The sequence below is a fragment of the Nerophis lumbriciformis genome, linkage group LG21 (assembly GCF_033978685.3).
Source record: "Nerophis lumbriciformis linkage group LG21, RoL_Nlum_v2.1, whole genome shotgun sequence".
Classification (NCBI taxonomy): Eukaryota; Metazoa; Chordata; class Actinopteri; order Syngnathiformes; family Syngnathidae; genus Nerophis; species Nerophis lumbriciformis.
In genome coordinates, this window is record NC_084568.2 from 12185001 (window position 1) to 12197500 (window position 12500).

The following is a 12500-nucleotide window of genomic DNA, read 5'->3' on the forward strand; positions in this document are numbered from 1 at the left end:
CAGTAAACATTTGGGAATTGAGGGGACCAACTTTTGAAGCTTTTCGGGTGGAATTGTTTCCCATTCTTGCTTGATGCTTGTTCAACAGTCCGGGGGTCTCCGTTGTGGTATTTTAGGCTTCATAATGCACCACACATTTTCAATGGGAGACATGTCTGGACTACAGGCAAGCCAAACTAGTACCCGCACTCTTTTACTATGAAGCCACGCTGTTGTAACACGTGGCTTGGCATTGCCTTGCTGAAATAAGCAGGGGCGTCCATGATAACGTTGCTTGGATGGCAACAAAAGTTGCTCCAAAACCTGTATGTACCTTTCAGCATTAATGGTGCCTTCACAGATGTGTAAGTTACCCATGCCTTGGGCACTAATGCACCCCCATACCATCACAGATGCTGGCTTTTGAACTTTGCATCGATAACAGTCTGAATGGTTCGCTTCCCCTTTGGTCCGGATGACACGATGTCGAATATTTCCAAAAACAAATTGAAATGTGGATTCGTCAGACCACAGAACACTTTTCCACTTTGCATCAGTCCATCTTAGATGATCTCGGGCCCAGAGAAGCCGGCGGCGTTTCTGGATGTTGTTGATAAATGGCTTTCGCTGTGCATAGTAGAGTTTTAACTTGCACTTACAGATGTAGCGACAAACTGTATTTAGTGACAGTGGTTTTCTGAAGTGTTCCTGAGCCCATGTGGTGATATCCTTTAGAGATTGACGTCGGTTTTTGATACAGTGCCGTTTGAAAGATCGAAGGTCACGGTCATTCAATGTTGGTTTCCGGCCATGCCGCTTACGTGGAGTGATTTCTCCAGATTCTCTGAACCTTTTGATGATATTATGGAACGTAGATGTTGGAATCCCTAAATTTCTTGCAATTGCACTTAGAGAAACATTGTTCTTAAACTGTTTGACTATTTGCTCACGCAGTTGTGGACAAAGGGGCGTACCTCGCCCCATCTTTTCTTGTGAAAGACTGAGCATTTTTTGGGAAGCTGTTTTTATACCCAATCATGGCACCCACCTGTTCCCAATTAGCCTGCACACCTGTGCTAGCGGTTTGAACATCAAATATGTTGTCTTTGTAGCATATTCAACTGAATATGGGTTGAAAATGATTTGCAAATCATTGTATTCTGTTTATATTTACATCTAACACAATTTCCCAACTCATATGGAAACGGGGTTTGTACATACATAAACATACATATATACATATATATACTGTATATAAATACATATACATACATACATACATACATACATACATACACATATATATATATATCGCCGCCCACAGATACTCGGTCAATCTCGAGTGTCAACATTGACAATAAAAGAGCGAGTGCAATAAAAAAGACGTGCAGAGTCTTGTTGTTTGACAGTCACGACACCTGCTGAAGCAGAACAACGCCACAAACCTGCTTTGGAACCCACCTTTCCAATGAACAGAAAACGTCAAAACACACGTGGCGACAGTGAAGCAGTCGGATTGCGAAACAGGGCGTTTTCAGGCCTTGTCACTTTTACAAGCGACAAGTCATCCGACAGGTACACAACAGCAACTTTTCATCCGTTGTTTGGAATGTGGTAAATTTAGCTAGAAGTATGTGGGTGTTGAATGACAACAAACAAACACATGATGAATGGTCATTGCTTGTCGCCACTGCTTTAGATATTCTGGACGCACAAGTAACAGGTTATATTGTATTAGATTTCACTTGTTCCAACAAGGGCTTATGCGAGGGCTCAATAGCGCCTCCTTTCAGACATGGGCTGTAAATAGGCTAGGCTGGTATTACAGCGTCCATTTCATTAGTGCCATGGTCCAGGTGAGTAGGGGAGAGCTGCTCAATCCAAATGAATAGCTAATTAGCTGCGATGCTAACATATGGAGTGAAATTACTGCCATAACTCCCCAAACACACATTTTTTTATACTCAGGCCTGACAAATCGCAAGTTAAAAAAAAAAATATTCTGTAAAATATAAAAAAAACAAGTAGAAAAACTATTTTATGCAAGTACAAAACATCGACGTCCCACTGGGGTGAGTTTTCCTTGCCCGTATGTGGGCTTTGTACCGAGGATGTCGTTGTGGCTTGTGCAGCCCTTTGAGACACTTGTGATTTAGGGCTATATAAATAAAGATTGATTGATTGAAAAAAGACTGGCAAGTAACAAAAACTAATTTCTGCAAGTAAAAATACGATTTGCAAATATAAAAACATTTTTTGCAAGTAAAAAAACATTTCAAAAGTAAAAAAAAGCCTGGCAAGTAACAAAAACTAATTTCTGCAAGTAAAAATACGATTTGCAAGTATAAAAACAATTTTTTGCAAGTAAAAAACGATTTGCAAGTATAAAATCACTGTTCTGCAAGTAAAAAGATTTGCAAATATAAAAAACAATTTTTTGCAAATAAACAAACAATTCGTAAGTAAAAAAAACAAAAACGATTCCAAGTAAAAAAAACTTTTTTTGCAAATAAAAAAAATATTAACAGGTAAAAAAAACTTTTTTTTGCAAATAAAAAAAATATTAACAGGTAAAAAAAATATTTTCTGCAAGTAAAAAGAAGTTTCCAGACATAAAAAATTATTTTCTGCCCGTCAAATAAAATGATTCGCAAGTAAAAAAAAAAAAATTTCTGCAAGTATAAAAATTATTCCCAAGTATAAAAACAATTTTTCGCAAGTAAAAAAACTATTCTCAAAAATAAAAATAAAATTCTGCAAGTAAAAAATGTACTCACAGGTAAAAAAAATCTGCAAATAAAACGATTCGCAAGTGAAAAAAAAAATGTTTACAAGTAAAAAATGTTTTCGCAAGTATAAAAAATATTTTCTGCAAGTAAAAAAAATATTAACAGGTAAAAAAAAATCTATTTTCTGCAAGGGCAGGCATGTGATTTGAACTTAATGAAAAAAACTGAAAATAAGCCAGGGGTCTGAGGGCTGCAGGTCCCCAGCCAGGTCCAGGGCGGTGCCCTGGTGGGGCGACAAAGCTCCTGGCTTTTCAGCAATTGAACATGCAAAAAGTAGCAAAAAAAAGCACCATTTAAAGATGTTTTAGTGTTAAAGAATTGAAAAATTATGAACAGAGTTTACATAAATACATACCCCATTCATCCAAATGAATCACTATGTGTGTTTCAGTCACTATGTTATTTAGTCACTACAATAATTACCACTTGTGTTCACATCCACAGGAACCACATGGGTTAGCCTACTCTATACAGTATTTACAACCTTACTAGTATTCACTTCACAGCCACAGATGGTTCATCTGGTTATTTACATTATTTATACATTACTTTGGTTAATTCACACATTACTTTGGCATTTTTGCTTTGATGGCTCTGACATGAGCCTTCCTGGCAAATTTCTGAGCAGCTAGCATTTTCCTTTTTGTTTCTGCTTTAGTAGATTCTGCTTTGGATTTGGAATTTATGTCTCTTTGACTCCCTCTCCACTTCTAACTGCTCCAAATGCAAAAATCCTGCAGGAGTACAAACAATGTTTCCTCTATTAGCTAACTTTCTTTATCTGAATAGCCATTTGTGATTTATAGCATGAAATAACAAATATTTTGCAGTCATGTTGTTTATGTTTCCAAATGATTCAACTATTCAATGTCAAAATATAAACAGTAGAAATAATGAAAAAAATGTCAGCTACTGTCTTGTTCTAAAACACCAATGAAAATGAAATGTAACATTTAGACAGGCTATACTGTAGCAAAACTCCTCACATGTCTGCCTCAATCATGTGTGTTCTTAAATGTGTATTCCACATCTTCCATGTCGAGAGCAGTTTTGATTTGTACTTACATGGTAAACAACTAAAATAATGTTTTGGGCATTTTTTTATCCAGACGCATACATATGTCCAAATGTGGCCAAGTAGACACATTGTGGGTTTCCTGGACGTCGTCGCTAAAAGAAAAATTTAAAGAGGAGAATCACTCTGCCATCTTCCACTAGTTGTTTTAATATATAAATCGCCCGCTTGAATGTTCCCTCTTCTCTTCTCCGACTCTCTCGTCGTCATTTGGGATGTGCACGTCTGTTGTGATTTCCCTTTCTGGTTTGTAGATCCGCCCTATCTTGCCTCCGATTGACCTGTCCGTAGTGTTTTTCCCTAATCTTAACCAATCGTGACTCATCTTAGTCAACCAACCAAACAATCATGGATTTTCTTATACGTAAACTAACCAATCATCATTGATGTTTCCCGTATATTTTGTGCCCTGCCCGTGGAGTTGCTTCGCTACGTAGCTTTAATTTTTAAGTTAATAATTTTAATAGAAAATTTTAGTTTTTACCATTGGATTATCAAAAACCGTACTCATTACGGGAGAACCGTAGTTGTTGGGAGGTATGGCAAAGAGACGCATCAAGATTTTAACACACATTGTAGGTCGGAAAAAACTAAGAAAAACGGAAAATAATTTTCTATATTTTTACAGAGATAAAAAAGACGGATTTCCGACTATAGACAAAAAAAAATCACATGCCTGGCAAAAAAAAACGATTCGCAAGTAAAAAAAAAAAAAGTAATTTCTGCACGTAAAAAAACTATGTGTATATATATATATATATAGTATATGTACACACATATGTATACAAATGTTTATATACATATATACATGTATTGACACATATATACACATACAAACATATATATAAATATATATGTATATCACACACACACATATATGTTATCATATATATATATATATATATATATATATATATATATATATATATATGTCTAATATGTTGTTGCTATGATAGAATTTACATTAGTTTAGGGCTTTTATAGCTAACAGCACCCAAAGCTAATGCGCGTGCACGTGTTACGTATGTCCTACTTACGTCATTACGTCCGAGAAGTGGTAAGAGGGCGGGATATAACGCTTAAAAAACATTGGAAAGTTAGCGCCTGCTAGGCATCTGTATAAATGTTGCAAACAGATGCCTTAATAATATTTTTTGTGTAATCATTACAAACTAAACATTGTGAATATTTTATATTTATGATAATCAGCGTGTGAATTTAAACCAAAAAACTAAATGCAAATATTCTTGCAGCGTCTTTTAATATTCAGGGTTTTTTTAAATTAGTTAAAAATGCATGGACATAATATAACGTATGGAATTCCATATTCAAAAATGTCATCATAAATATAAAAACAGGAGACAAACGAATGGGTAGAGGTCATTAGCTACTACCATAAATTCCGGACTATAAGTCGCTACTTTTTTCCTCCGCGTTGAACCCTACGGCTTATAAAACGGTGCGACTAATTTGCGGATTTTTCTTTGCTAACGGCCATAATGCAAATAGTTTTCTAAAAAAAAAAGGCAAATACACTGAAAATGTGTGATATTGTTTGTGCGATGGTGTCAACTTTTCTTAAGTTCACTTACAGCAGGTGCTGCAGTGTCCTTCCATTTAGTGCTTTCAACCGAAAGTACGAGTGTTCCTCTGTCTTTTAGCCATCCATAGTGTTTCTACTCGTATGGATTCTTCATTCATCACTCCAAGCAACGTTTGTAAGTTATACAATGTAACTAAAACATTTCTTACTTACTAAACCGTCCCGTGTGTGATGTCTGTGAGGGTGTTTTAATGGATATTTGTACTGCTATTGTCATGTAATCAAGCTGGCGTCGTTAGCATTAGCTAATATGCTAACACGCTTACGAGTGTCTGTTAGTATTATTAACTTACAATGGCATTCTTTTTGTATTGTTTCAGTTTCGTAAATTCACCAAAACGTCACCCTGGAGTTATTGAGTCCGTTTTGCTGATTGGAGAGCTAGCTCACGCAGCTAGTGGGTCCATGACGATGACTTGTGTTTTGTTTGATCATCCGTTTTACTGCTGTGTTACAGATACCGTTTGGAAACAATTAAGGTGTGTAAATAAACATTTAAAAAATATTTCTGTAAATAACTCATTTTACAACGTATATATCTGCTGCTTATAGTCCGGTGCGGCTAATATATGGGAAAATATGTTTGTCTTAAAATTTTGTGGTGTGGCTTATATACTGGTGTGCTCTATAGTCCAGTAAATACGGTATGTTGGATAATAAAGCTCGGCCAGTAATAAAGAAGCAAAAGAAGTCATGTTGCCATCCACTCACGTGCTGCATCTGAAGCGTCAGCCGCTCCCGCTGGCTCTCTGGCTGACTTGGGATCAGCTCCTGGGTTTCCTCGCACTTCCTCTTCAGCTCCTCCAGTCGCGCTCGCTCCTCCTCCAGACGCTCTCGCTCCTGCTGGGAAACAGAGAGCTGAGCTGAGCGACTCGCCGACCTGACTGGAAGTGTTTTTTGTTTTCTTTCTCAGGGTGTGCTCCCGAGATGCGTATCTGCTCCACAGATGAGTCCTGTGAGCAGTCATCGTGCTGGGAACCATCACTCACCATCGATACCAGTGTGTGTTTACGTTAAGAGGATCATGACACATTCACAGGAAGTGCTGATGTTTCTTACTTTCGGTTTGTCTGCAGGTTTGGTCTGGGCTCGCTGTTGCAGTTCTCCCAGCTTCTGCTCGTGTTTCAGCAGCTGCGCCTTCTCCGTCTGCAGTTCTCCCTGGAGCAGGGCGATCTCCAGCTGCAGCTGAGAGCACGCGAGAGGCGGGAGTCTTAGCAGCGAGGAAGTAATCTCTCTTTGACCACATGGTCGCTTATCAACAAGCATATTACACAACACAACCAGTGTTGGAAGGGACAAACTGCTCAGTCAGCACTTTTTTTTACGGCGCTACGGTTTGACAGTTGCCATAGCAACGTTTTACAGCGAATGCAGAGGTGGATAAAAGTGCTAGTTCCTGACCATGATCCTACTCATGATACTTGAAATGTACCTACTGCCATCAACATCGGGAGGCTACCTACAGCCACAGCAGTTAATACCATTTTTTTTGTGGACCGAGATACACTGTAATTACAGACCCTAGCGGTTATTTTCGTGTTGACGATGCACCCAGCGGCTATAGAAGAGAATACTTTTCATTAGAGATGTCCGATAATGGCTTTTTTGCCGATATCCCGATATTGTCCAACTCTTAATTACCGATTCTGATATCAACCGATACCAATATATACAGTCGTATTAACACATTATTATGCCTAATTTTGTTGTGATGCCCCGCTGGATGCATTAAACAATGTAACAAGGATTTCCAAAATAAATCAACTCAAGTTATGGAAAAAAATGCCAACATGGCACTGCCATATTTATTTTTGAAGTCACAAAGTGCATTATTTTTTTTAACATGCCTCAAAACAGCAGCTCGTAATTTGGGACATGCCCTCCCTGAGAGCATGAAGAGGTTGAGGTGGGCGGGGTTGGTGGGGCAGGGTTTTAGTAGGGGGCAGCGGGGGGTGTATATTGTAGCGTCCCGGCAGAGTTAGTGCTGCAAGGGGTTCTGGGTATTTGTTCTGTTGTGTTTATGTTGTGTTACGGTGCGGATGTTCTCACAAAATGTCTTTGTCATTCTTGTTTGGTGTGGGTTCACAGTGTGGCGCATATTTGTAACAGTGTTAAAGTTGGCATTCACTTGTGTGTGTGAAAAGCTGTAGATATTATGTGATTGGGCCGGCACGCAAAGGCAGTGCCTTTAAGGTTTATTGGCGCTCTGTACTTCTCCCTATGTCCGTGTACCACTCCGTACAGTGCCGTTTTAAAAAGTCATAAATTTTACTTTTTGAAACCGATATTACATTTTAAAGCATTTATCGGCCGATAATATCGGCAATCCGATATTATCGGACATCTCTACTTTTCATGTATATCTGTAGTAGGGCTGTACGGTATAATAAAGTACGGTGTTACTAATGAATTAAAAACTGTACTATAGTGCTTCTTAAAAATACCGGTCCTTTTTTTCTCCCGGACATGACGGCGCGCCGTTGTCACATCATGTCATTGCTAGTGAAACAAGCAGAGGAGCATGTTACAGGCTGACGCACGGAGTACTTACAAGCAGAAACAGCGTGCAGACACAAGAGAGAGAATGGACGCATTTTGGCTTAAAAACTAACAATAAAGTTGAAGCTACAAACACTGAAGCGCCGCTCTGCAAGAGGTGCTTAGCATCTTGCAGATCCAAACAAGCCAAAACAACAACAAAAAACTGAACTGTCCTGTGTGCCCTGCTCTGCCAACACGTGCATACACACAGAAGTCCCTCTGGTGCCCTCACAAAAGATCAGCAATCACAAAAAATCCCTAACTTTAACAACCCTATTGCTACAATAATACACATTTAAAAAGCAGAATTCCACTTACAGTACATTAGGAAGGGAGCAGACAGAGGACGAGCAGTAAGGGGTGGGAAGAAAGGGCCCTGTGTGTGTTGTCTTAGATGAGAGGTAGTCTTCTCCTCCGCAGTGAAATAAGTCCGCTTTGGCAAATTTTTACACAAAAGTTATTTCTCATCACAATTAAAAACTTGCTGTGGTACGACGTCTCCGCCTCTTTGATCGACATCTTTGAGATTGAAGTTCTGTTCTGCAGAAATCTGCCTCCGTCGCTGCTCCGTAAACATGCCCCGCCCACTCTGCCCCACTCTGTTTGTGCCCTATCTGCAAGAAGCAGAGCTTCATATGTCAGTTAAAAGTGCAGATTTTAACCATTGGAATAATTTCTATAGTTTGAAAACATCCAGCGGGCCGCATTGAAAGGTTAATTATGTTGTAATATGCCCAGGTAGCCCAGTTAACTGTTTTTTTTAATGCTGTTTTGTGACTTTGAACCCTTATTGGCTGGTTCTGAGACAGGAATGATTGCTTCAGTCTTATTTTACCGGAAGTGAGTTTTGCTTTTTGAAGCAGCAGATTTTTCAGCACTGAATTTTTTTCTACACAGATTTTTTTTATAGATATACACTTTTTTTACACTAAATTTTCATACACTGTATTCTTTTTATACTGTTTTTTTTTTACACAAAAATGTTTTACACTGAATTTTTTTATACTCTTTCATTTTTTTACACTTTATTTTTATAACCTTTTCTTTTTTTTTTTACAAATAATATTTATACACTAAATCTTTATACACTGAATGTTTTGCACTGAATTTTTCAGCACTGAATTTTTTTTTATTGAATTTTTTACACTGACATTTTTTTTACACTGATTTTTTTACGATTAATTTTTATACATGGAATTTTTCAGCTCTGAATGTTTTACACTGAATGTTTAAACACACGCATCTCGCTAACAAATTTGTTTTCAATGAAATTGCTAGCATAATTTGATGTAAAAAATATTCAGTACACAAAATTCAACGCAAAAAATAGAGTTACGTACATAAAATCAGTGTTTAAAAAAAAAAAAGCTTTTGTAATAAAGACACAAATCCTCTATAGCTTCCTCAATCCCTTCAATAGGAGCAAGCACAAATTGGCTGCCAGTGGGACACAAAATGAATGAATAAAGCGTTAGTACACAGGACACTAAAAGTTGGCAAACAGAGGGATTCGTAAATCGAGCTTCAACTGTAGTAGAAAGTCATTTCCACAAAAGAAGAAGAGAAATCATTCTTACCTCAATCTTCAGTTCCTCCTTCTGCTGGTCGAGCTCTGCGATTCTCTGCTGGAGCTTGGAGGGCGACGACCAGAGCTTCATTGAGCCCACCTCTGTCTTCTTCACGCAGGACTGATGGACAACACATCTCGTGCTTTATTTTACAAACACGCTGCTGTTTTGAGTAGAATAAAAACAATCACAGAGGGCACGGGTGTCTAAATGTTTCCAGCGAGGGCCACATAAGCCAAAATGTAAGGATTTTGATACCTTTGGTAAATTAAAGATATTAAAACCAATACAATTTACTGTAAGTCGATCAATATATGCTAAGTTATCTGAACACAACATCCAATTCAATCATAAAAATGGCTAAATGTACTAGAGATACCAATACTACAGTAGTATTGGCCACTCAACGAGATCAAAACAATCAGACCATGCTGTTCAGTATCGGGAATGGCACAGGCAGCATTACTAACATTAGCATGCTATCGTTTTTTACCCAATTTTGCAGCCGAGCGCCTCAGACTCATGATAACTTGGTACCTGACACATACTAACCAGCATACCAACCAATTTTACAGCCAAATAGTGTCGTCCCTATACCACTATTTTGGTACCGGTACCAAAATTATTTTGATATTTTTCAATACTTTTCTAAATAAAGGGGGACCACAAAAATTGCATTCTTGGCATTATTTTAACAAAAATTCTTAGGGTACATTAAACATATGTTTCTTATTGCAAGTTTGTCCTTAAATAAAATAGTGAACATACTAGACAACTTGTCTTTTAGTAGTAAGTAAGCAAACAAAGGCTCCTAATTTAGTCTGCTGACATATGCAGTAACATATTGTGTCATTTTCCATTCTATTATTTTGTCAAAATTATTCAGGACAAGTGGTAGAAAATGAATTATTAATCTACTTGTTCATTTACAGTTAATATCTGCTTACTTTCTCTTTTAACATGTTTTATCTACATTTCTGTTAAAATGTAATAATTATTTATTCTTCTGTTTTTTGGATGATTTACATTAGTTTTGGATGATACCAAAAATTTGGGTATCAATCCGATACCAGGTCATTACAGGATCATACATTCAAAGTCCTCATGTGTCCAGGGACATATTTCTTGAGTTTATAAACATAATATAAATTTAAAAAAACCGAAAGATGATGTTGTGATGCCAGAACATATCGACGTAATTATAGTAGTATCGACTCAATATGCTCCTGTACTTGGTATCATTACAGTAGATGTTAGGTGTAGATCCACCAATGGCGTTTGTTTACATTTTGACGCCGGTGAGCTACGGTGTGTAGTGAAGCATGTTTAACTATTCCTCGTCCTGCAGGGATGATACTTGTAAGAAACTTACTTTATTTGTCGCCATGGAGAACAGGATTAGTGATTTAGAAGTAGCTAAAACACCGCCGACTGCGGCTGGACTTTAGCCGCTAGCTAGCAAGCCATGTCTTAAAGCACCTCTTCCTGAGGGCGTTTCAGTGTTATAACTTCACCTTTATCGTTAGTTTTTAAGCCAAAATGCGTCCGTTCTCCCTTTTCTGTCTACACACTGTGTCTGTTTGTAAGTACTCTGTGATTGTGTGCCGCCGAACATGCTCCTCTGCTCGTAAACCAGCAATGACACGGCGGTATAGTACTGAATATGATTCATTAGTATCGCGGTACTATACTAATACCGGTATACCGTACAACCCTACAGCCAAACACCTCAGAGTCGTATAACTTAGTACTTTATACATGCTAACTAGGAATGTCCGATAATGGCTTTTTGCCGATATTCGATATTCCGATATTGTCCAACTCTTTAATTACCGATACCGATAACAACCGATACCGATATATACAGTCGTGGAATTAACACATTATTATGCCTAATTTGGACAACCAGGTATGGTGAAGATAAAGTCCTTTTTTTAAAAATTAATAAAATATAATAAGATAAATAAATTTAAAACATTTTCTTGAATAAAAAAGAAAGTAAAACAATATAAAAACAGTTACATAGAAACTAGTAATTAATGAAAATGAGTAAAATTAACTGTTAAAGGTTAGTACTATTGGTGGACCAGCAGCACGCACAATCATGTGTGCTTACGGACTGTATCCCTTGCAGACTGTATTGATATATATTGATATATAATGTAGGAACCAGAATAGTAATAACAGAAAAAAACAACCCTTTTGTGTGAATGAGTGTGAATGAGTGTAAATGGGGGAGGGAGGTTTTTTGGGTTGGTGCACTAATTGTAAGTGTATCTTGTGGTTTGTATGTTGATTTAAAAAAAAACAAAAAAAAACGATACCGATAATAAAAAAAACGATACCGATAATTTCCAATATTACATTTTAAAGCATTTATCGGCCAATAATATCGGCAGGCCGATATTATCGGACATCTCTAATGCTAACTGTTAGCATGCTAACTTTTTAAGCTAATTTTTAGGGGTGTGGGGAAAAATCGATTCGAATTCGAATCGCGATTCTCACCTTGTGCGATTCAGAATCGATTCTCATTTTTTTTAAATCGATTTTTTAATTTTATTTTATTATTTTTATTAATCAATCCAACAAAACAATACACAGCAAAACCATAACAGTACAATCAAACCCGACCCAGCAACACTCAGAACTGCAATAAACAGAGCAATTGAGAGGAGACACAAACACGACACAGAACAAACCAAAAGTAGCGAAACAAAATTGAATATTATCAACAACAGTATCAATATTAGTTACAATTTCAACATAGCAGTGATTAAAAATCCCTCATTGACATTATCATTAGATATTTATAAAAATAAAAAGAACAATATTGTCACAGTGGCTTACACTTGCATCGCATCTCATAAGCTTGACAACACACTGTGTCCAATATTTTCACAAAGATAAAATAAGTCATATTTTTGGTTCATTTAATAGTTAAA

At 37.2% G+C, this 12500-nt stretch overlaps 1 protein-coding gene and 1 long non-coding RNA gene across 4 annotated transcripts in view; one reads left to right on the top strand and one right to left on the bottom strand.

Moving 5' to 3' along the window:
• LOC133621138 (pleckstrin homology-like domain family B member 2) overlaps window positions 1–12500 on the bottom strand; it is a 66083-nt gene that overhangs the window by 28947 nt on the left and 24636 nt on the right. The window contains exons 3-5 of one of the 3 annotated variants that reach the window (XM_061983026.1): window positions 9565–9675; window positions 6506–6631; window positions 6158–6286 (exon numbers count right to left, since the gene is read on the bottom strand). In XM_061983026.1, coding sequence (XP_061839010.1) covers window positions 6158–6286; window positions 6506–6631; window positions 9565–9675 — 366 coding nt within the window. Of the gene's footprint in view, window positions 1–6157; window positions 6290–6505; window positions 6632–9564; window positions 9719–12500 lie in introns of all 3 variants that reach the window. The other 2 variants (XM_061983025.1, XM_061983027.2) reach the window with 2 other exon arrangements.
• Window positions 6302–12500, top strand: part of LOC140679675 (uncharacterized) — a 348204-nt gene continuing 342005 nt past the window's right edge. Inside the window, exons 1-2 of the long non-coding RNA XR_012051044.1 lie at window positions 6302–6446; window positions 6523–7034. This is a non-coding gene — a long non-coding RNA (uncharacterized lncRNA). The remainder of the gene's footprint in view (window positions 6447–6522; window positions 7035–12500) is intronic.